General features: G+C 52.5%; 9 protein-coding genes across 9 annotated transcripts; 3 read left to right on the forward strand and 6 right to left on the reverse strand.

The window, feature by feature from the left end:
- Nucleotides 1–2,251: 2,251 nt before the first annotated feature.
- On the forward strand, nt 2,252–5,072 carry P168DRAFT_89995 (putative arsenite resistance protein Ars2). Its single transcript, XM_024842205.1, has 2 exons — nt 2,252–4,265; nt 4,325–5,072. Exons 1-2 carry the CDS (start codon nt 2,304–2,306, stop codon nt 4,949–4,951), a joined length of 2,589 nt encoding a protein of 862 aa, XP_024695779.1. The 5' UTR covers nt 2,252–2,303; the 3' UTR covers nt 4,952–5,072.
- A 344-nt stretch (nt 5,073–5,416) lies between these two features.
- Nucleotides 5,417–6,634, reverse strand: P168DRAFT_324620 (uncharacterized protein; the record flags this gene model as incomplete). Its single annotated transcript, XM_024840868.1, has 2 exons — nt 5,417–6,110; nt 6,334–6,634. The coding sequence occupies 2 exons, from the start codon at nt 6,632–6,634 to the stop codon at nt 5,527–5,529; spliced, it is 885 nt and encodes a 294-aa protein (XP_024695780.1). The 3' UTR covers nt 5,417–5,526.
- Nucleotides 6,635–9,389: 2,755 nt separating this feature from the next.
- On the forward strand, nt 9,390–11,691 carry flbB. The gene is made up of 5 exons (XM_024836626.1): nt 9,390–9,752; nt 10,074–10,190; nt 10,250–10,337; nt 10,404–10,964; nt 11,041–11,691. The coding sequence occupies exons 1-5, from the start codon at nt 9,668–9,670 to the stop codon at nt 11,501–11,503; spliced, it is 1,314 nt and encodes a 437-aa protein (XP_024695781.1). The 5' UTR covers nt 9,390–9,667; the 3' UTR covers nt 11,504–11,691.
- Nucleotides 11,692–12,541: 850 nt separating this feature from the next.
- P168DRAFT_90037 (uncharacterized protein) lies at nt 12,542–13,593 on the reverse strand. Its single transcript, XM_024842206.1, has 2 exons — nt 13,478–13,593; nt 12,542–13,423 (listed from the first exon to the last, which is right to left on the reverse strand). The coding sequence occupies exons 1-2, from the start codon at nt 13,519–13,521 to the stop codon at nt 12,754–12,756; spliced, it is 714 nt and encodes a 237-aa protein (XP_024695782.1). The 5' UTR covers nt 13,522–13,593; the 3' UTR covers nt 12,542–12,753.
- A 445-nt stretch (nt 13,594–14,038) lies between these two features.
- On the reverse strand, nt 14,039–14,362 carry P168DRAFT_315707 (uncharacterized protein; the record flags this gene model as incomplete). Its single annotated transcript, XM_024839930.1, has 3 exons — nt 14,039–14,066; nt 14,124–14,173; nt 14,231–14,362. 3 exons carry the CDS (start codon nt 14,360–14,362, stop codon nt 14,039–14,041), a joined length of 210 nt encoding a protein of 69 aa, XP_024695783.1.
- A 550-nt stretch (nt 14,363–14,912) lies between these two features.
- Nucleotides 14,913–15,349, reverse strand: P168DRAFT_90046 (uncharacterized protein). Its single transcript, XM_024842207.1, has one exon. It carries the CDS (start codon nt 15,181–15,183, stop codon nt 14,959–14,961), a length of 225 nt encoding a protein of 74 aa, XP_024695784.1. The 5' UTR covers nt 15,184–15,349; the 3' UTR covers nt 14,913–14,958.
- A 364-nt stretch (nt 15,350–15,713) lies between these two features.
- On the reverse strand, nt 15,714–17,740 carry P168DRAFT_324623 (uncharacterized protein; the record flags this gene model as incomplete). The annotated part of the gene is made up of 1 exon (XM_024840869.1): nt 15,714–17,740. The coding sequence occupies one exon, from the start codon at nt 17,738–17,740 to the stop codon at nt 16,037–16,039; it is 1,704 nt and encodes a 567-aa protein (XP_024695785.1). The 3' UTR covers nt 15,714–16,036.
- Nucleotides 17,741–18,984: 1,244 nt separating this feature from the next.
- P168DRAFT_324624 (nucleotide-diphospho-sugar transferase) lies at nt 18,985–20,495 on the forward strand. The gene is made up of 5 exons (XM_024840870.1): nt 18,985–19,476; nt 19,535–19,629; nt 19,686–20,051; nt 20,136–20,270; nt 20,342–20,495. The coding sequence occupies exons 1-5, from the start codon at nt 19,056–19,058 to the stop codon at nt 20,363–20,365; spliced, it is 1,041 nt and encodes a 346-aa protein (XP_024695786.1). The 5' UTR covers nt 18,985–19,055; the 3' UTR covers nt 20,366–20,495.
- A 576-nt stretch (nt 20,496–21,071) lies between these two features.
- On the reverse strand, nt 21,072–21,965 carry P168DRAFT_324625 (cutinase family protein; the record flags this gene model as incomplete). The annotated part of the gene is made up of 3 exons (XM_024840871.1): nt 21,072–21,420; nt 21,513–21,813; nt 21,896–21,965. 3 exons carry the CDS (start codon nt 21,963–21,965, stop codon nt 21,156–21,158), a joined length of 636 nt encoding a protein of 211 aa, XP_024695787.1. The 3' UTR covers nt 21,072–21,155.
- Nucleotides 21,966–22,218: the final 253 nt, after the last annotated feature.

Below are 22,218 nucleotides of genomic sequence, written 5' to 3' on the forward strand. Positions count from 1 at the left end.
GGATCGACGCGACGTTGGAATTCCCCTTTTCTGCTTTCTCAAACCCGTCTTTTTCTTTACTCTGGAGCAAGCGATGTGTGACATGGATCTACGACGGCTTTGTTCTTGTTTTTTGTGTTGTCGCACGCTTACGTTTTTCTGCGCCTCTTGCATTTATGTCTGTCTATACGGTTATGCTGGTACGAAGTTTTCCTTTGGTTTCTCCTTCTGATGTCTATGTTGTTGAAATTGGGGGTCTACAATGACTGTCCTGAACGCTTGTTCGTTCGAAAGCCCCGCCCGCCCCCACGGTACGCCATGCCGCCCGAACGGCGCCGTTCATGGGCGCTCCTTGAACCTTTCCTGCCCTCGGTAGAATTCTGCTTCATGCCAACGAAGCCCCACCTATTGGGCTTTATCCATGGACCGTTGTATCACTCATACCGGTCACTATGGCACAAGCCTGATTTACAGTGGCTGGCGCTGCCATGGAGTCCGCATGACTCTTGTTCAGTATCGACCCCTTCGCGATGATTTGATCTCGTTGCTCCTTTTCTTTGGGACGATGGACCCAATCTAGACAGGGGGCCCCGTCAGTGGTAAAATGCTTCCGCCCTCGGATCCGAGCGTACGGAGCTTGGGATTCGGGCCTACGGTACTTGGGACGAGCTTTCTCCCAGCCAAGGTCTCAGAGGTTACAGTCTTTCCCTATGTTCCTCTGGTATGTTGGTTGGGCCGGCTTGTGATTGAGCTGATGCCTCTGGCCCTAGAACCCTGGGGTTGGGACCTGGGAGTCCTTCCCCTGGTACACCTTGGGATATCGGACTCTGAGTGCCCTCGGTGTTTCTCCAGATGGTCTGGCCAACAACTCTGGGCTTGTGGTGGGCTTGCGCTTGAAACTTCCGTGGTCGGGCAAGGATATTGTTATCCCGTGTTGAGGATGAGCAACTTCCTTTGTTTTTCTTTCACCTCTTTTACTTTTCCTCTTCTTCTTCCCCCCTTTTATTTCCTTCTCCCCATGTGTGATTTCCAACGGATGATTCCCCTGTTAGTTATGTATAAATATCAGGACGTACTTTTGCTCGATGCTCTCATCTCGTAGTTACAAAAGTTGCAAACAGACGCGCTTAAGTCAGCATCGCGCTCCGACGCAGGCGCTAACCCGATCCCGCCTAGTGGCGGCTCCACCTATCCCGGCCATCTCCAGCTCAACTCTCTCCATCCTCTTCTTCTCTTCTTTTCTCTCTTCCCTCTCTTCACATCGCAACCTTGCTCCTGGCCATCCTTATCCAAGGCGCGCTTTTCCTCTCTTCCTTCTGGAGGCTATCGGATTGGATGCGCTGCCAGGCTTGATTTACACACCAATATCACTTTTTACTTAAAAGGCTTCTTGTAGGTCGCCTGCCTTGCTGTCCTTTCTCTCTTTGAACTTTCCCCCCATCCTTCCGCCTCTCATATTCCCCTGCCCCCCTTTCCCTGCTCATTTCTTTTACCTGGTTCTTTCAATCTCTTCGTCTTTGAAGATTCTATTCCTATCAAAACCGAACTTGAAAGCTTGCGCTCTCTTGTTTCTGCTCTTCATCTCCCCCTTCTCTTTGTCAATTGCATTGTCGCGCCACCATCGAGTCTCGAGACGCCTCGTGCTATTGTCTTGTCTTACATACATCAACACTTTCTCCCTCTTTTCTTTTTTTACACCTTAATACTATCTCTTCTCTCTTCTGCTCGCGTGAGCGTGCGTCTTTTATTTTCCTTTAATCAACCGACTCATTCTTGTCGTTCTCTATCCAACATGCCTTGTCTCTCTTTTGCCTTCTTCCAGGCTCCGACCTTCTTTCATCTTCGTTCATCAAATTCCGTCCTTCCTTGCCCTTCGTCAACCTCCAAGATACCCTGCCCCTGACATAATATGATTTGCTCTAATGTTGGTGATTTCGGTTCTTAGCTTACGCCGCCGGTATCTACCTGCTCCCCATATCCGTTTCGTTCCGACGCGACTCTTCTAGTCTCACTCGTCTCGAACGCGAGGCTCGCCGCATTGAGCCGAACTTGGGATCAAGAACCCATACCCGTTGATCGCTGTCGTGATTTTGGTTCCGCAGAATGGATTCCTATGAGAGTTATGGGTCTCCGGGCAGGAGCCGCGAGGCGGACTCCTACGTGGCCAGAGCTCCCGTGGACTCGTACAGACGTCGGTCGCCTGGTAGGTTACCACTCGTTGAGCTTCTCGGGGCTGCATGAGTGGAAGTCGCGGTCGCTAAACTGTGCAATCTGTAGTCTCGCAAGATCGTCGCCGGGGCCGTCCCCGTTCGCGCTCACCCGTTATGATCGACCGTTACGAACCTTCTGACCGCCGTGGAAACCGCGATGATTATTACGCCGCATCTCGCGAGACCGCTCTGCGAGAGCGCGAAGATCGCCGCCGTGCCCCGTCTCCGACTGTGTCTAATATCGACCGATACGTTCCTGGACAAGACTCGGGCAGGCGGCCGATCCCCACGAACCCCCTTCCCAACCCGTTGGGCCTGGAATTCCAAGTTGGATTCAATTGGTTCGCCGAGTGGTGGAGAGCGGAGCAATCGATCAAGGAAGAGAAGGAACGGGCAAAGCATGGCGGGCGTCGTCCATCAGATCGCGTCAAGGGTGAACGCGAGTCGCGTGAGGATCGGGAGAGAGAACGCGCCCAGATACAGGCCGCTTACGACAAGTACAAGGTGGACCTGCAGGTCAAGATGGCGAGGACGTTTGTGCACCACCACCGGACCGAGGAGTGGTTCAAAGAACGGTACGTTCCCGAGGTTAGGGAGCCTCTTCGCCGGCGTACGATGGACTTCCGCGTCGGTGCTTATCAGCAGTGGGAGCGCGACCTGGAGAGTGGCTTGTTCGACGAGTTCACCTTGGAAGGAATCTACAAAAACGAAAGCGACGGTGCGGGCGGCGTGATCGAGAAGGAAGAAGGCGAGACAACCGCAGTCGGCGAGACCCTGGGTGTTTTGGACTTGCTTCCGGCCCGGGGTGGCGAGCTGCGCGACGAGGCTTTGTCTCAGCCTGCCCTCCTCATCAAGACCCTAGCACCCAATGTCAGCCGCGACAAGATTGAAGACTTCTGCAAAGAACACCTGGGCGAGCAGGATGGCGGATTCAAGTGGCTGAGCCTCAGCGACCCGAATCCCTCCAAGAAATACCATCGCATGGGGTGGATCATGCTCCACCCCGCGGCAGATGCTCCAGTCGTCGAACGGGGTGATGGCCGGGAAGAGGAGGGCGAGGAAATGGAGCACGATGTGACTCAGGGTTCTGGAACTGCTAGCGTTGCCGATAAGGCCCTGGAAGCGGTCAATGACAAGACCATCCACGATCCCGTCCATGGGGACTTTGTTTGCCATGTGGGTGTCCATGTGCCTCCCTCGCAGCCGCGCAAGAAGGCCCTTTGGGACCTCTTCTCGGCACCGGAACGTATCGGACGGGACCTCGAGCTGGCACGGCGTTTGGCCTCGACGCTGGATGCGGAGATGTGGAACGCCGAAGGTACCACTAAGATCGACGAGCGCGTCGAGGAGTTGCGCGGGAAGGGGTGGCTGCAACCCCCCGTGACTGGGCCCGTCAGTGTCAAGAAACGGAAGTCGGACTTCGACGCAGATGACATGGACGAGGGTGAGGCCGAAGAGGGCGAAGAGCAGGAAGGATGGGAGGATGACGACGTTGACGATGAAGAGCTTCTGGCTAAGAAGAAGAAGTTGGACCTCCTGGTAGAATATCTTCGCCGAGTCTACAACTTCTGCTTCTTCTGTGTCTTCGAGAGCGACTCCGTGCACGAGCTCACTCGGAAATGCCCCGGTGGCCACCTGCGTCGCCCGCGCGCTGGGCTCACTACCCAATCGAAAGCCGTGGCCCGGGCCAGCGCTCTTGGCGAGCCATTCCCCGTCAAGAAGAAGGAGCCCAGTGAGGACGGGGAGGAACCGCCCGCGCCCGCGGAGGAGAAGAAGTCCCAGAAATTCAGCTCCAAGACGGAGCAGCAGCTTCAGCGTGCGTTTAACTGGGTGCGGACATTCGAAGACAAGCTTTTGCAGATCCTCGAGCCGGAGAACGTGGATATCCGCAAACTCGGCGGCAAGCCCGTGGAGGAAGCACTCCAGGAGGAGTTGGCCAAGTTTGTCAAGCAAGAGGATGATTCGAAGTTCCGCTGCAAGGTGCCCGAGTGCAACAAACTGTTCAAGGCTGAGCACTTTTGGGAGAAGCACGTGGAGAAGCGGCACGCGGAGTGGTACAACACCATCAAGAGTGATGTAAGTCGATCCTATCTATGCCCGTGATTAGAGTTCTTGCTGACTGGACTGCCTTACAGTTGACCCTGGTGAATGCCTACGTTCTCGACCCCGCCCGTATTGCACCCTCGCGGTCGGACGCGAACAGCAACGGACATTTCCCCCTCCACACCGGCCACAATCAAACCGGCACCCCTCGCGGTTTTAGCTTGTCGTCCATGCCGCCGTATCTCAGCGGGGGCCCTGGGGTTGCACCCGGGATGCAAGGTATGCCTGGGGCTGGATTCCCGACTCTCATTGGAGTTGGAGGCCAGCCCTGGGGGTCGAACGGGATGGTCGGCGGCGACCACCCTGGCCTTCACCAACCGGGCGTTATGCGCCGCGGAGGCGGTCGTCATACGCGGATGGGCCCTTATGACCGACGTGGCCACCGTTCCGGCGGTGGCGGTGGTCGTTTGAGCCCGGTCCGCGGCATGTCCATGTACGGCGGCGCGGGTCGTCTCCCGCCCAACCCTACTGCTCCGTACATCCCTCCAGGACACCCGGCAGCCGCGATGGTGGCTGCGGGTGGCTTCCCGGATGCGATGGGGGCGGGCGGTGCCCAGCAGGGCATGGGACCTCGCGAAGCGGTGCAAGGCCGCAGCCTGAAAAGCTACGAGGATCTCGATGCGGTTGGGGGAGCGGGGAGTGGTGAGCTGAACTATTAGTTTTCCCACCCCGGATTTCATCTTCTGCTGGGAGACCAGCTCTCAAATCTTTTGAATTGGCACAACCTTTTCCCGATTTAGGCATTGCATCGTTGGCAAAATCTGCTTTCTTTTCTCTTTACTTTACTTTCCTTTTCCATCTCATCTGAGGCGTGGTGTTTATCTGAGCCGTACAACAACACACTCTTGTTCTAATCATTACATCAAATTTCCTTTTTTTTTCTCGTCTCAAATCGTTCCCATGTACTCTGTACTCCTACTACACAAACTTGACCACATGTATTCTTTACCTCTCTCTCTCTCTCTCTCTCTCTCTCTCTACTTTTCTTTTTTCGTCTCAACCGGCGCTGTCCCTTTTGGCGTAGATCCAATCCACGCATTGACTGGCTGTATTAAAGTTTTCTTCGTTGATGGAGAGTGGAAACATACTTGATACTTTTATTCATTCTCCATTGTAGTTTCGTTCATTATTCATCAACCATCAACCATCATCCATCATTCATTAATTCATCTAGTAGATGATCTCAAGTATACACATGTACAAAACCAAATACTATATATACAGTAAATGAAACCTACATAACAATAACAACCTCATCCCGACTATCGCGCCAGCGCGCACCCATGCGGCGAATACGGCGCTCGCTCGCTAGGAACAGCAGGAGGTAGATGTGTTCGGCGGTTTCGCCCCATGCGTAGATTTTGAGGGTTGTGGGTTGGATGGGGTGGGTTAGTTTGTTTTCTTCTTTTGATTTTTCTGATTCTTTGGGGGGTTGTTGGGGTGGCGGATGAGGATTATGGTCTCCATTGTTGTTGATGCTGGTGGTGGCGGTGGTGGTGTCAACTTCAAGAGAACACCACACGCCCCATCCAGCGCGGCCCTCACTAATGAAATCCGAGAGGAAGGTCCAGAAGCGGGTGAAGAGGGGTGTGGGCCATGTGTTGGGGGATATATCCTGAGGTTTATACTCCGGGTTGGGTGAGGATGCGGGTGAGGGTGGAGGGGGAGTGGTAGTGATGAGATTGATAGGAACTGTCCAGTGCCCGCGTTCGAGGTTGGTGAGGGCGCGCGTTTGGTGAATGGGGGTGTAGGTGCGGGGGGATTTGAGGCGCTTGGTGAGCATGTCTAGGGTTGGGGTGATGTGTGTTGTGAAGGGGGCTGTTGAGGGAGGTGGGTTTGGGGGTGGATTTGGAGGGGAGGGTTATTTTGGTTTCTTGTTTTTGTGTGGGTGGTGGTGGTGGTTGTTGTTGGGTCCGGGGTGAGTTGGGGCTTGGTTGTGGGGGGTTCCCTGGTTCTTTGGAGGCTCCTGGGTTTCCTGGGTCTCCCGGGGTTCCTTTTGGAGGTGATGGTGGTGATGGTGATGGTGGATGTATCCGGGGACGTTTCAGAGGCGGGCCCTGTGATGGCTGCGAGTCCGGGATAACGCTGACTAGACTGCTGTGGAGAGAGTCCGCTGCATGGTGCTCTGCGGACTGGATCCTGGGATGAGGATTCACGACGTATTCTGCCGTCTGATCGCCGTTGTCCTGGGTATCCTCGTCTGAACCTGCGGAGGTGATGACGGCCTGACGTGAGACGCACTGAAAGTCGAGGATGGCGTCGACTTGAGCGCGATAGCGAGCATCGTCGGCGACTCCGCTGGGAGCGGAGATATGGACGAGCACCTCGGAGAAAGGATCCATCCGGGATCAATTAAGCATTCATGGAGGAGAAGAAAGTCCAAGCGGAGTGACGTGCATTACCGGGCGATCATGCTGTGGTGTGATACCATATGATGAAGATGATGGTGAAGAGAAAGAATGCAAACGTGACAAACGACGTGGATGGCAGCGAGTCATGGGATCGCCCAATCGGGTAAAGGTGGAGCCCGAGGCTGCCTTAGGCGGTGGATCGCGGTCTCAATAGTTCATCGGAAGGCCTCAAGGCAGCCAATCAGTCCAGCTCATCCATCGTTTGGACTTCTTCCTTGATGATCCGATCACCTAGAACCTTGAAATATGTCTCGGATGTGATCGTGGTTCTGGCTGGCTGGGCGGGAAGGCAAAATCACATTCACATTCACATTCACATTCCAACGGGATCGTGGTCTTTCCACGCGCCCCATCCCTGTCGCCCTTCTCCTTTCTCCCCAGTCCCCACAAGGCCACAAGGGTGAGTGTTTAGGAATGGAGTCGAAGTGAAGTATGGACCAGGAGGGGTTTCGTATCCTCCTAAGCATGTTTCGGTAATGATTCTCTCTGACCAGTCGAATGGCATCGGTTTTCAACCAATCAATTTGAGTATCAATCGATCAGTCAACAATGAGCCCCTTGTGGGATGGAATGGAACTTAATATGTCGAGGGCGACGTCATTCCCACGTTAGTGGTGTGTGAGGGAAATGAACAGGCGGAATGGCCCTTTGTTACACTGTCCTCCCGGAGAACCAGCGACGGATCCCAATTTTATCCCTGGCCCGATGCGACAGGGATTTCGTGCCCCCTGATGTTGGACGGACGACACGATCGGGTCGCGATTCCTGGACAGAAGGTTGTCCCTGGAGCTCGGCAGATGAAAGGAAAGAGGTTGTGCTCTGTATCACGTCGGACGCCGGTGCATGGTTTGCGCGTGGTGGTACTGCCAACCGCACCTGTCCTTCAAGGGACAGCGAAAGGGTAGTTCTGTGTGTGCAGTGGGAGACGAAGCTACGACCGGAAGGGTGATACGGATTATCCCTCGCCCATGTCTATATTCAGCAATTTACTATAGTTTTCAGCCAGCCAGCCAGCCTGGACCGACCCAAGGTTCGCCCCATCGAGCGTTGGTGGATCAGAGCCACTACCGATGACCGTGTCGAACTAGCCCCATCCTGGGTGATTCTAGCGACCTCCCCGCTGAGTGTTCAATGGCCCGGCCGGCGGCGTGATGGGTCCCGGTCTCGTTCCATCGAAACATCCATGACAAGAGGGTGGTCCGCGTCCACCGGATTGACCAGTCCAATCGTACCGATGGGCTGTTTTAGGAACGGGGATGTTTCTTGTGTCAACATTGAGTCCCGTCGGGGACGATCCTGGATTCTTCACGTTACACTGCGGAATCCTTCAAGAAGCTACTCGGAATTACCAATTCTGAGATGTCAACTGCTATCCTATCCCTCTGTTTCCCCCACGGTGGCCACTGGACCAGTGACCCGCCTCGCAGCCACCACGGACAGGGTCAACGGTGCGTCGATCTCACCCGGTCTGGGACCATCGCAGGGCGTGAGGATTGCGATCCTCAGCCTAGTTTCAGCCATCACCACTCGATCGGAATGGGAAATCGAATCAGAGGTGACGAATTAACATGTCGATAAATTAAGAGGACAGAATCTAGAAGTTTCCGACTTTCCTGTCGCTCATCTGCTCCTTCGGGGGAGTCCGTCTCTAAAATCAAAAATCCCTCGACCTGTCCCGGACCTGATGATACCCACTGACAATCTTAACGAATATTCTTTGATCTTTGATTAATATTACAGTTATATTATCATCCGCAGCCGAGAAAGGGAGAAAGAAAGGGAGGCGAGTGGATGGCCACACGGGCGGATGCATTCTTTGCTTTTGTGGCTGGGGATGAGCAGCGCCAATCATTCCATCCTGTCGGAGCAACTGGCGAATAAAGGCGCATGCGATGTGTCGTGACTGTCTGCTGATTTGATTCTGATACTTCATACTCATTCTCCATTCTGGATTCCCGTGGATTCTTTGGTTTGATCAGTGATCATGATTCCTGACTGAATTATACAGCAATAAACAATGGTTATTATACGCGGGTCAGGGTTCGGCCTTATTCGCCGTTAAAGCGCCTTGGCACAAACCCCCAGCTGGTCCGTTCAGGAACAGGAACAGGAACCAGAGATGGTTTGTTGTCTTCTTCATCGGAGGTGGATAGTGCGTGTGCATGTGGGAGTGGATGTGTGAATTGGACTCCGTATTCTGGATCTGTTGGTGTCTTGTTTTACCTATCTTGTTTTTATCTATCAGGTTTTCTTTTGTCTTTATATTATATTCTAGATCAGAATATAATATTGTATTTATTTATTTATATTTTTATGGTCCCGAATTAGACCTGCATCGATCGATCCACTTAGCTCTCCTCCTCCTACACTGATTATTATAACGGCGACGACTGGACTAGTTGACTGTTCTTGTCCCAACACACCTGGATCTTCCCCCTCTCTCGCTATTCTCCAACATTCCTTTCTCCTTCTCTCCCTCTTTCTCCGACTTACTTCTATCCATCACCTCACCCTTCCCAATTCTACCACTCCCATCACCTACAGTCCCTCACAATTCCCACCACACCACACCATTCCCCTCTAATCCAGAGTCCGTGTTCACCTGCAGCTCCATTCCTCATCGGGAACGAACCATCGGGGAGACCGATCCGCCCAGCCGGTACTGAGTTAGAAAGGTAGTATATACTATCGACCTAACTCGACGGGTCCCGTCCCTTCAACGGCCAAAACCGCGTGCGCACGACGGATCGAATCCACTCTACTCGCCTGCGACCGAGTCAGTCAATTACTCGCTCCCCCCGACCGTGGTCTACGTGGTTGATCGCCGATGACCTGGACGTAAATAAGTCTATCGCCTTCGTCCGTTGCGTTGCGTTGCTTCTTCAATCCCTCCTTTCTCGATATCCGCCGGTCGCAATACTACAACTACCGAGGTTTGACTACTTTTGTCCGGCATAGACGATCATGGCGACCATGAATGGGGTTGCTATGCCCATGGAACACGATGTTGCGAACCGACAGAGCATTCCCCAACAAGTGGATATGAATGGTGAGTTGGGATCGCAGTGGGTGTCTATGGCGCTGTTCTTCTGTTTGCGAGTCTTCGACGGTTGAGAATGGTAGACTTGGGGGCCGCTCAACAATGTGGAATCTGGATATTGGTATCTGGATTGGTGCAAACGCCCAGTTCGAGGGACCGTGAGTGGTCAAATGGCTGTTCTACTTGTGACATGGATACAACCAACCAGCAATGTTGAGAATAACACGGCCCGGAGATGGATAAAAGAACAAGTGGATCGCATCCTCACTCGTCTTACACTTGGTTGATATTGCACATACTGATCCGTCCCTGTGCTGACCAAATTCGCAGGGCAAATATCCCAAGGGAGCACGCGAACGAATTCCTTGGGAGCGGAGTTCTTCAAATTTTTCGGTGGTGGGGGTGGGGGTGGCAGCGGCAACAACGGGGTGAAGAAAAACAATCGAGGTGGGTGATCTGAGCCTTTCACCATTCATATTTGCAACATGCTAACGTACCCCCGATAGAGGGTCAACCGGCCAAGCGACGGGGTCCCAAACCCGATAGTCGACCCGCTTTGACCCGGCGGCAAGAGCTGAATCGGCAGGCGCAGAGGTAGGTGACCCGTCCCTTGCGACAGGTTCGTGCACGAGGGCAGACGCCAACGGGGGGCGACCGCAGGACCCACCGCGAACGCAAGGAACAGTACATCCGATCGCTAGAGACCGAGGTATCCCGCTTACGGGAGGCCTACACCCACGAGATCTCCGCCGCCAACCTGACGGTTCACCAGCACCGTGAGATGGTGCAGTCCTTATCCGATGAGAACAGCATCTTGAAGGAGATGCTCGTCGCCCAGGGCGTCCACTACGAGGTCGAGCTGGAACGCCGCAAGGCCGAACGCCCGCGAAATACGACCCCCGTCTTCAACTCCAGTCCGTTCAGCGGGAGCATCACGTCGCAGCCGTCCGCCGCGCCTCTATCGAACGACAACCTCTACACGACCCCGCCGACCACCGTCTCCATGTCGTCGAGCGTCAGTCCGCACACGAACGCAATCGGACCGGAACATGTGGAAGTGTCACCGACGCAGAACCCGATCCCAGGCGTCCATGCGTACAACGCAGCACCCTGCGACGCCCTAGCCACGCTCGACCGGATAGCACCGAAAAACCGAACGCCAGCCAATCCCGACGGGATCTTCGAGCTGGACAACCAGCTCCAAGTCGATTTCGTCTTGACGTATGGATCCTCCCTTTCCCTCCCCCCGAAGCTACGGGACAACTCCTCACGCATGCTGCTAACCTCTACACCCCAGACTGGAATCCCCGTGTCGCGAACACACAGACTACCTCTGCCGACGATCCGTAACAGAAGCCGACGACGAAGACATGCCATTCTCAGGGCACGCATTAATGGCCACATGCCCACCACCCAGCTACATCAGCGACACGACGCCCGAACAGGCCTACCCGCACAAGACCTACGACCTCCCCCACGTCAACCTCGCAACGCTCCTCAACCTCAGCCGCCAGCTCGTCACGGAGGGGCAGATCACGCCGATCATGGCGCTCCAGTGTCTCAAGAACCACGAGCTGTACCACCGGCTGACCCGCGACGATATCAAGATCGTGGTCGAGACGCTCAGCACCAAGGTGCGGTGCTATGGGTTCGGTGCTGTTATGGAGGATTTCGAGCTGGAGGATTGTTTGAGTAGTGTTGTGGGGGCGAAGGTTGAGATTGGGTATGCTTATGGGGGTGATGAGACGATGTATTCATGATTGTTTTATTGATTCTTCTATTGTCTCTTTTACTTCTTTCTTTCTTTCAATCCTTATTTTCCTTCTTCTGTCTTTCTCTATTTCGCTTTTTTACTTCCATTTTCATTTCTATTTCTTTCGTGCACGTCGTGGGTTGAGACAATAATAATGTACATAAAAGCGCTGGGGTTATGAACGGTGATAATGATGACATGAGTTTTTTTCCCATCCATTCATTCATCTTTAAGTTAGTAAACAGCTATTCATATTCACTAGTCGATGTTTATATTTATAGATATACACAGGCTGATACTAGATACTAACCAACCTACCTTGCCATATTCAACCAACCAACTTCCTCAAACCACCAATCGGACAAAACTAGACCAAGAAAACACAACCATCTAGATCAGGCAGAGAGGGCAAGAAATGGAGTTAGTAGAGAGAGAGAGATCATCCACCGATCTTCCCAACCAACCAATCATCTTCGTAACTGTACTCTATACGAAGCGATTAGCATCAACTAACATGAAACGCGCCTATCACGGCATAGACACCCACCTACTCCGTATCTTGTGGGGGTATTATATATAGATCCGCGTGTGGGGGGGAGGGGGGATCTACTCCGGCAGGGTTATATACGAGGTTGGACTGACCGGGTAGGTAGGTAGGTAGGTAGATAGATACTAAATACGAGGTATATTTGGACTTGATAGGGCGAAGGTATGTGTAGGCTATGCCTACCCTGGGATTGAAATACCATGTCTACTAGGTCACTCTGCCTTGGAAAGAGGCAGATATTAATTAATGTGGGGTCTGGTTGTGGGGTGTACTTGGTATTTACCTATCTATCTATCTGCCTTTCTATTGAACATACTTTGATTGCAAAGATTCTACCTGTTTAGAAGATATGTTTGACATATTAGCAAAATATCTAATATGCTTCTGTGGTCACGAGATGCAGCTCAAGAGACATGTCTTTAGCAGGTGCGATTGGCGGGAAGATGAAGGGCCCGGGTTCAATCTTTCTATCACCACTACAAAAAGTGTATATATCTCGACGATATGATGGACTACTTGCATACAGTAGGACTCTGGTCTACAGTGCGATGGCCCAGGTCCTCGGCATATCTTGCCAACTTCGGGTTTTTGACAACTTGGCTTTGCCAGGAACTACGTTTCTTAGATGCCAATATCATTGGCTTGTGTACACAAACGCCTCGATGAGAAAAGCATTCGATCATGCGACCGGCTTACTCTTAGTATACATCCTAGCTTATGTATGATCTTTCTCCGCTGATAGGGTCTTCAAATTTGGCAGCCGCACGGGGCTCCAACTTATGTAGGACGAGCCTAATCTCTTGGAGAAGGTCAGCTCCGAAAGAAGGGTATGCCTGAGCCTCTTCACAGAACTTGTAATCTGCGTGTCGGAGGAAGCCTTCAACAGATGCTGCAGCCAGAACACTTCGCACTGGATGCCCCCGAGGCAACAAGGTTGCTGAGGCGATATGATCTTGTGTGAGACAATAAGTGTTGGTATCAACATGTCGACAATACCCTCCGGTCATTGGATCAGGGTTGTGTTTTATGATGTTCCTGATGTACTGGGCCAATGTAGTTTCCAATCCATTGATCTCGTACATGTCTGCAAGCCTTGCGAGCTCCATGGCGGCCGAGATATGCTCTCCCGGGTCTTTAATCGCAAACCTGACAGTGTGTTGGTATAGCCATTGGAAGAGTGCTTCAAGGCTACGCACCGAGACACCGTCGTCGGTCTCTTCTAGAGTGGCTGTCTGCTGCTGTGACTCTATAAATTCACCGTTGAACATTCTTGAGAAGACCGGCGATTCCGCGCAGAGAAGGCTCTTGGATATCGTATATTCCTTGTTGGTAGGCTGGATTCGAAGTTTGACGGACGGGCCCTGATATAGGGGGAGGATGCTAGAGAGTAAAGTGGTCAGGTAACCATTTTGCAAAGGCAGCTTAGGTGCTTACTTGTTTACGAAGTGCTCGGCACTTGCTTCGGATGCGTTGGTCATTGTTTTGAAATGAAGGATATGTGTGGACTAGTATGGAGACAGCGGGCACTAGACAGGTCAATGGTGAGAATGCCGTATCATCTCATGTGTACATGTAACTCTAGTGGAGAGCGTGCAATGATGCTGCGGCAGACAGAAAGAGGGGAACGAGGAGGGGAACAGAGCAAGGCTGAAAACCGGAGCCCTATCACCTGTCCAATCAGGGCTCACGAATGCTGGATCTATCATCGGGAATGAAGTCGCAAGAGTACGAAGGTATATCTGAATTCGAACACTACTGTATTCTGGATAGCAAATCTCAAACAGTATTCTCCCTCCACCTGTGAGCTATTTGGCAACCAAATACTACACTGAATGGAAGGAGCAATGGCAAAGTATTGTATAAACGAATGAACGAACAATGTGTCGACACGTCCTATACCACCAAGTCAAACAGTCAAGTTCCTCAACGGACAGACTCCGAGACAATCATCCACCACCACCCGCTCTCAACTCTCATCTCAACAGGGTATCCCGTTTACTTCTTCTCATTGCAAGTGCACACCCTGCCGCCATCGGTTAGTCTCTTTGCTCGCCATAATTCAGAACAGAAGGGCACTTACTGCTGGAGGAAACCAGCGCAGTAGCCACCGTTACGGCCGATATCCTTGCACTATTGGTCCATCGTGTCAGTCTAGCTTCTAATAAAGGTAGGAGATGAAGTACTCACGTGGGTGTTGCAAGGTCCATCGTCGGGGCAGCCGAATCCGCGCTTCTGCATCATTCCAGCGTCGCCCTCGGAGGCGGCGGCTAGGCCAACGGCCACGAGGGAGAAGAAAACGGCGGTCTTGAAGAACTGCATGTTGATTGATTTGAAGTGCGAAGAGCGAGGTTTGTAAATAAGGCTTTGTAGGCTTGTTGTGGATTGTTTGTTTGATGGAGTTGGATGCTGATGATAGATGTCTATTGCACGGGGCCCAGGAGGGTTTATATAGCTTTTTAGACGGCCTTTCGAGTCATGTTTGTGGCAAATGTCTCTCCCTCGCTCTCGCCCAAGATACGATGTGATGTCGTGGCGAAGGGAGCAGCTATCCAATTGTGCTGTTCAGCCGGGAAGTTCATTGCAGGACATTACGATCTCGTATCCGTTTGGGGCTGCAAGATCCGAAGCAAGGGGGATCAAACTGGAGCTGAGTCTGGAGATCGTGGTTGTGGTTCGTGCTTGCATTGGTGTAGACGCAAATACGAGATATGCGTTCCAGGGCGAGGACATGCAGACCGCCAGTTGGTCGGTTGATGTGGGGAGTTTGATACGGGGTTGCCAAGATAGAAACGCAGCTTGTTCACTAGTCGAGATCGACTGCTGAAATGAATGGATGGGGTGGTTTGGGTTTCGTAATGGGATGTTGCTGCCTGGCTAGATCCGAGCAAGGGGACTCGAGGTATGTGGAGAGATGATCATTCCTGAGAGGTGAGGAAACGAGCATGTGGCGAACGAGTCATGGTCCAATACTTCTCCGACACATCGGAAAATATCACAACGTCATTTTGAAAAGCCATATATAACAATATAATCCCTAGAAGAATTGATATATAATTAGTATCGATGTGGATGCTTATTTGCATCCCTGGTGGGTGGAAGCAGCCACTTCGGCAACGCCGGCCTATTGGAGCTGGAGGCATCAGCTATGCTTAAATAGGCGGCTTGGCGGATGGTTACTATTTTGGACACGAGCTCATGGTCACCTAAGACAAGGCTGTTGATATTAGGTTTGTAGAACTCCTCGTATCTCACACATACGAGCTCGAAGATCACGGCATCGATTGAAAGAGTAAGTCCGAGGCAGTCATTCGGTTTCCCACTACATCATCATGCCGCCTGGGTCTATGCGGAGCTGAGATCGATCTTCTCCATGTGCCGTACTTGGTGTCTCATATTAAATATAACAACATACCGCAGTTAAACATAGTCACCACTTAATCAAGGCACCCACCTCAGCACTAGACGTCCTTTGAGCAGGAACAATAACAACCCCAAGTCTTGTATTGACCGTCGGCGATTAGGGAATCAGAACTGTGGTGCTGATTCTGGTGGGCTTTTTGGCGGGCCCATGGTGATAAAGACGATTGCACCCTCAGCTCGGTTCACTAGAGAAGTTCCTTCAAAAGGCGTATACAGATTGACGGTTGAGTCACGGTTACTGTTTCTTCAGCTTTGGTCCAGACGGGGAGCTAGTTTTCTGCCACATTTCGTGAGCTGGGAATTGAGAAGAAAAAAAACAATGACACGCTATCAAATAAACATTGAGAACATTCAAACCCCGTTTGCGGATGCGTAAGACAAGAAAAGTGCTAACTCGAAACACGACGTAGGAACGGCATATAGCGTACACACGTGGACACAACAAGACTCGACGCGGGAAACACGATATAAAAGATTAGGGTTATATGAAGCTCGGCGGAAAAAGTATCAAAAAGTATGCAACTGGTCGAGCAATCTCATGCCCTGTTCATGGCCTAGATTAACTCGATCGTCCTATCGCATCTCATACGGTCCCTCCTTTGATGAACTCGCAAGCTCATAAATGGGCGTATGCGCGCTTAGCTGAGCTGGTACAACTTGCCGGTAGGGATGCGGAGGGTCGGCGGACTTGGTCTCCGCGGGAATGTTCGCTTTTCGGCGTTGGCGACGAGCCAACGCCCACACCATGAGGCCGATAATCACCAACCCTGCGATCCCGCAGCCGATCCCGATACCAGTTTTGGCCCCCGTCGACAGGCCATCGCTTCTGTCGTCGCTTCTGTCGTCACTACCGCTGTTGACGTTCTCAGGTTTGTCGGCAGAACCGGAGAGCGGGGTCCAGTGGTTGGCCCAGGTTTCTACCCAGCCGTTTTTAGAGCCGGCGATTGTGGAGTCAGTAGCTGTGATGGTGGTCGTCCGGGCCGTAACCGAGTATCCCGGGCCCGGGGCCTGGGCTAGGAACCAGTTGCCGTTGTCTTGGTCGATGTAGTTCACGCCCATGAAGGCCGCCTGAAGAAATGCCCGGCCGAGAGCGTAGGTGCCTGTGGTGCGCATGCATGGGAAGTACCGGACGCTCTTCTCCACGAGTGGGGCCTCCAGCGTCAGATTGAGCAGCGCGAACGGGACCTTGATGGAGATCTTTTCCGTGTTGACTCCGTCCTTGTTGAAGGTGAAGTCGAGGTAGCTGGGGGAGGTGACGATGCGTAAGTACCGCGGATCAGATTCGTCCCAGAAGTACAGACCGTAATCAGGCTGGTAGGTGACGGGCAGCTCGCTGGCGAGAGCGTCGCACGTACTCTCGGGAAGATACAGGTACGGATCAGCGGGACTCGCCTTGACGGTGATCCCGGAGGAAAGGGACGAGTTGCCCTGTGCCAGCAACTTGCTTTTCCCAGGCCCATCCCAGGGCGATTCGCCGTCTGCTACTCCTATCCCGATATCTAAAAGCTCGATGGGGAAGTGTGGGCCCGAATAGGGCTGCGCGGAGACATCCCCAATGACCCGGTTTTTGTCGTATCCGCCCAGTATCAGTGACCCCTGAATCTGGTGCGCCGCTGAACCGATGTGCATGCCCCAGGAGTAAGACGGAATCCCGACATCCGCGTATTTCCAGAGATAACTGGCGATAAAGGTGCCATTGAGTGGATCGGAGTCGTATCGACTGAATGTTTGATTGATGTCCGGGGCCCCAAGCGCCAGTATACCCACTTGTAGGGGATAATTCTTCCCTCCCGGGTAAGTTTGGTACCCCTGCGAAATAGTTATGAAATCAACATCCGGTATCAACGTCCCTCCGAGATCTACCTCGATCAGCGCGCGGTCGGCCTCCACGGTGGTTCCCACTGCGTCGGCGGCCCCAAACTGACCGGGGCCCCACTCCCCATTGGGACCCAAGGAGATGGATTCGTTTCCAAACGAGGAGGAAGAATCGGGGTAAAAGATCCCCGCGTCTCTAGCGTAGCAAGTGGACGAGATGGTATCATTGGAACAAATGGACGACAATAAAACCCTGGACTCCCACGTGCTTCCGGGATACAGATCGATCTGCTGCCCTGGCTTCCCGACCCCGATCGTAACGGCATTCCAAGGCCCATCGGGTCCGTAGGTCCTGTCAGACCATCTCATGTAAAAAGGGCGACCCATGGCGTAGTTACAGAGACTGAGAAGAACGAGCGAGGTCACGCCAGACCGGAAGGGTGCTAGCCACGGTGACAGCATATTGGTGAAAGTGTCGGAACTTAGGCACGGGGACTGAAGTGACCAACCAAGAGAAAGTCGTGTTGCATAGCAGAGTAGCTATATTGAGGTACTGAGGTACTGGGGTATCGCTACCTGAAGACAGTCAATGGAGAGCCCCAGGACGGAGCAAAAGCATCTGAGCCTCACGCAATCTGGGGATGCGGATTGGTTTTCAAGAAAAGCAAATGAAAGCACCCTCCCCTCTGTGATGAGTAGCGACTAAGTAATTAGAACAGTGGAGCCAGCCCAGGACCTGCCAATGTACTAGTGGTTTCTTTTGGCGCGATAGTACAAAATAGGGGCCTATGCGCACAAATCACGTTTGACAAGGTCTAAGAAGCTACCATTCACCAACGCGCCGACTCGACAATTGCCTGCAGGAGTGCCTTGAGCGCAGGCGATGGTTTGGAAAACTGCCCCCAAATACACCCATCAAGCCACAATTCACGAGTGTTCCTCGAGGTGCAACCTCAGTTTGGTGATTGAGCTATTAACTAGAATGGATCGATCAATATTTGTGATATTGATTGATGGACGAGCTCAGAGAATCCAATGTTTCTAAACCGAACCCTGCCATGATAGAGCTCTCATCGTCGAACACCCGAGGGTCGTACGCCCCGTTCTCGTTCCCTTGGCTCATTCATCCTGTATGCCTTAGCTTGAAAACACATGGAATTGCTGAGCTGCAAGCCTACCCTGGCCCATTGGTGCAGATAGAGAGACCCATATCAATGGCCCCTGAATTTAGCGTCTTTAATGCACTTGTTGCCCCAATAGTGGCGTGAGACGATCCGACACCTGCTAAGCGCCGGACTGATACTGATGATGTCCTCCGACGTGCCCTGTTGGTTGCGCTGGGAAAGCCTAGAGTGGAAATGCCGGTGTTCTCTGTGGACCACTGACAGCCAAGTTCAATTGGGCCGTTGGTGGATGGTTGGTTCGGCTGGAGCAGCGTGGAGCATCCTGTTGGCTTAGCGTTGGTCTTAGCGCCAGCCCCCACGTTAAGACAAAAAGAAAAAAAAATTAGCCATGAAAGGAACGGGCCTTACGTCGGAATCGTAATAAACCGAGGAAGCCCAGGCTATCCTTTGGTCTGATCATCTGCAGAGCGATTGAGTGACTGACGTGAGGCGGAGTCAATCGAAATATCCCACGTTGGCGATAACCATCCATGTCAACACAGCCCTAAATTGTCACTGCTTACCTGCCCAGCAATCGCGGGGACGGTCCAGCTGCCTGGCCGTCCATTATCTCGACTCAATTAGTATAATTTAATTCGGATGATCCCGTTGCAATGTGGCAACTTCCCCCCATGGCTTCACCTAAGTTGTTGCGCCCTCTCGCGGTCATTCTCGCGACCCTTCTGGTGATCACCACGCTCTGGCGACTTCGCATCAGCGTCCTGGAGCCTCTTGTTCCCGACGACCTGCCACATGACCACGCCGAAGCACCGTCGGGAAATGAAGAAACGGACTGGTCTCGCTTCGCCTACGTGCAGTATGTCACCGATGACAACTATCTCTGCAACTCAGTCATGCTTTTCGAGAGGCTCCACAGCATGCACAGCAAAGCCGATCGCCTCTTGATGTACCCCGACGGCATCTCCACCGCGGAGGATGACACATCACTCGAGAGCAAACTTGTCCGCAAAGCACGCGATGAATATAATGTGAAACTTCAGCCAATTCAGGTACAAAGCCGGCCGTCGGGTGATGGTATGTATCTCCCTCTGCGACCTTTCCGGGACATATGAACGCTAACTCGCGCGAGAAGCGACCTGGGCTGAGAGCTACACCAAGCTCCTCGCTTTCAACCAAACTCAGTATGATCGAGTCTTAGGCTTAGACTCCGACTCGACTATCCTTCAGGTAAGCCGACCGCGATCGTCTGCCTACTAGTCGAAGACAGATACTCATCAAGACAGCCCATGGACGAGCTCTTCCTGCTCCCATCATGCCCTGTTGCGATGCCACGAGCCTACTGGCTGGACCCTAATGGCCGCACCATGAGCTCGCAGCTCTTCGTGGTCGAGCCGTCCGATTTTGAATTCGGTCGCATCATGGAGAGCATTAGCCACGCGGGCGGGTCCGAATACGACATGGAGATCTTCAACGAGTTGTACAAAGACAGCGCCTTGATCATCCCGCACCGCCCTTACAACTTGTTGACTGGAGAGTTTCGGTCCGAGTCGCACACGGCCTACTTAGGGAATTCGCTGGAGCAGTGGGACCCCGACAGGGCGCTGTCGGAGGCCAAGTACTTGCACTTTTCCGACTGGCCCGTTCCCAAGGTTGGTACTTTCTTTATTCTTATTTCAATCGACTTGTCGATTTCCTTGGGCAAATAACTCGTTAACTAACGTTCCATAATATAGCCTTGGATCAAAGCCCGCCCCGATGTGATCCAAGACAAGCAACCAGCATGTCAGACGGTTCCCGAACAGCCGGAGAACTGCCGTAACAGGGACCTCTGGCTGGGATTCTATGAGGATTTTGCCCGGCGAAGAAAGGTACGTATCATCGCTAGCGGCTGGCGAGCCGGGACACGATTTGTTCGAAATATCAGCTGACTGGTGCATAGGCCGTTTGCGACATTGATGTCTAAGAGCCTGACACTTGCTGGCTCGGTGACTGGGCCATCCCGGCCTTGTATTTTTTATCAGGACGCCGCGATACCCGAGGGGCGAGACATAATTTCATACATTTTGTTGATTGCCGTGGTGGAAGTAACGACCGTTCCACATTCCATGGTTTCTAGAGATGACTTGTGCATGTTTTGGTTATGACTGGTTTTCTGCGATTTGGTGTAGATATTTAAGCGTATCTCTTATTTGGTTAGGAATTTTGGAGTATTGAATACGATAGCTTTTGAAGGTATCCACTGTTCAGTAATCACAATGCTTACAGATGAGGTGCCTGGTGGACAGCACTCGCAAGCTGGTCGAGCGTTTTGAACCAGTCAATTCAGTCTATCGTAGTTATAAGACTCGGAAGAGTACATCAATACCCAATTGAGGATAGTTGATAAGTGGATACAATGGATGTTGGGTTCGGTCATCACCCGGGATATGACCGAAGTGAGGTTTAGGTTGGTGGAAGGTTTGGGCTATCGAATCCACTCCTTGTTATACAGGAACCCGTGATTGCACTCCATGACTAACACGGACATTCTACTCCTGGGGTATATGACTTTCCTGTCAGGTGAGCGGTGCATCAACAGTGTTTTATATATTCTCAACAGTAGGAGCTTCTTCTCCCCATTCGATCCACACTATAGGTGAAATCCGAACAGCCGAAGTAACTAGATCCAGGCGACCAGCACCCACATATCATATCCCCCGGTCAACAAAGCCAAAAGCAGAACCCAGCATGGTGACACCTCACAATATCAAGCCCTACTTCAACTTCTCTCCCAGAAACTCCACCGCATCATCCACATCAGCCATATAAGTAAAATGCGGCGGAGCCACAATGAGCTTCCCGTCGCAGACCAGGTCGCCCTCCGCACAATAGATCTTGACCTTTTCGGTAGGAAAGTCAGGGATACGCCCATCGTCCTGCTTATTCCGGGTGTCGCCGAACAGCACAACGCCATCAATCTGGCTCTTGACCTCGTCTGACAATTTGGGGATCGCGCCGTGCATGACAGCTGTTCCTTGACTGTTTCCACGAGCAAACAGACATCTCGTCAGCCAAGTCGAAGACGGTAAAAATCATCGGTTAAGAGAGAGGGAATAACGAGAAGATCATACCTATAACCCCCAGCCACAATTCTCGTCTCCGGACACTTGCTCACCGCAAGCTCAAACAGTCCCTTTGCCTCCTCGATCGCCTCGTTCGACGTCCCTGCTGGCAGCGCATTGTCCCCGATCGTGGCGCGGTATTTGGGCCCGACGCCCTGACATGCGACTGCGTCGTCGCGCGCGGACTTGAGCCCACTGCAGACGCCGGGGCCGGTTGACCCGCCCAGGAGGCCTTGCTCGGTAGAGGCGCGAGCAAAGATAAATGTCGTGGGTTGGCAGTCGCCCGTACGGAGGTCGTCGCCGGCGTCGGCTGTTTGTGTTATTTAGCGTTAGATTGGGGTCCAGCATAGTGAGTAGTATGCATATAGTATGTGTCTAGGACAATGACTTACACTGGCGAGGGAGAATGGGGCTGGTAGCTGCTAGCGAGGCTAGGGCCAGGATGAGAAGTTTGGAGTTCATTTTGCTGTACGGCCTAACCTTGCACTTGGTTTGATCAGAGGATGTTCTTTGAAAAAGAGAGGGAAGTCTGTCGTCGATGTCCAGGATACATTTTCGCAGGACAACCACCACCATTATATACCTTCACACCCTCATCCAAATCTAGGTAACTAGATACCTACCTACTAGACTAGTAGTATACTTTCTACCATCCCCCAAGGGTCCCCCTCCGACGTTTCATCTCCAAATTACCCCTCTCATCCAAGCGACCCAA

This window comes from Aspergillus campestris (genome assembly GCF_002847485.1).
Source record: "Aspergillus campestris IBT 28561 chromosome Unknown P168scaffold_2, whole genome shotgun sequence".
Classification (NCBI taxonomy): Eukaryota; Fungi; Ascomycota; class Eurotiomycetes; order Eurotiales; family Aspergillaceae; genus Aspergillus; species Aspergillus campestris.

Bases quoted from the DNA above. Each gene is read 5' to 3' on its own strand.
- P168DRAFT_89995 (XM_024842205.1), top strand. From the start codon at position 2,304: ATGATCGACCGTTACGAACCTTCTGACCGCCGTGGAAACCGCGATGAT. The intron at 4,266-4,324 runs GTAAGTCGATCC...ACTGCCTTACAG, and splicing joins ACAACACCATCAAGAGTGAT to TTGACCCTGGTGAATGCCTA.
- flbB (XM_024836626.1), top strand. From the start codon at position 9,668: ATGGCGACCATGAATGGGGTTGCTATGCCCATGGAACACGATGTTGCG. The intron at 10,338-10,403 runs GTAGGTGACCCG...GGGCGACCGCAG, and splicing joins CTGAATCGGCAGGCGCAGAG to GACCCACCGCGAACGCAAGG. The intron at 10,965-11,040 runs GTATGGATCCTC...TCTACACCCCAG, and splicing joins CAAGTCGATTTCGTCTTGAC to ACTGGAATCCCCGTGTCGCG.
- P168DRAFT_90046 (XM_024842207.1), bottom strand. From the start codon at position 15,183: ATGCCTCCAGCTCCAATAGGCCGGCGTTGCCGAAGTGGCTGCTTCCAC.
- P168DRAFT_90037 (XM_024842206.1), bottom strand. From the start codon at position 13,521: ATGACCAACGCATCCGAAGCAAGTGCCGAGCACTTCGTAAACAA. The intron at 13,424-13,477 runs GTAAGCACCTAA...TTTACTCTCTAG, and splicing joins GCCGAGCACTTCGTAAACAA to CATCCTCCCCCTATATCAGG.
- P168DRAFT_324624 (XM_024840870.1), top strand. From the start codon at position 19,056: ATGTGGCAACTTCCCCCCATGGCTTCACCTAAGTTGTTGCGCCCTCTC. The intron at 19,630-19,685 runs GTAAGCCGACCG...TCATCAAGACAG, and splicing joins CCGACTCGACTATCCTTCAG to CCCATGGACGAGCTCTTCCT. The intron at 20,052-20,135 runs GTTGGTACTTTC...TCCATAATATAG, and splicing joins CCGACTGGCCCGTTCCCAAG to CCTTGGATCAAAGCCCGCCC.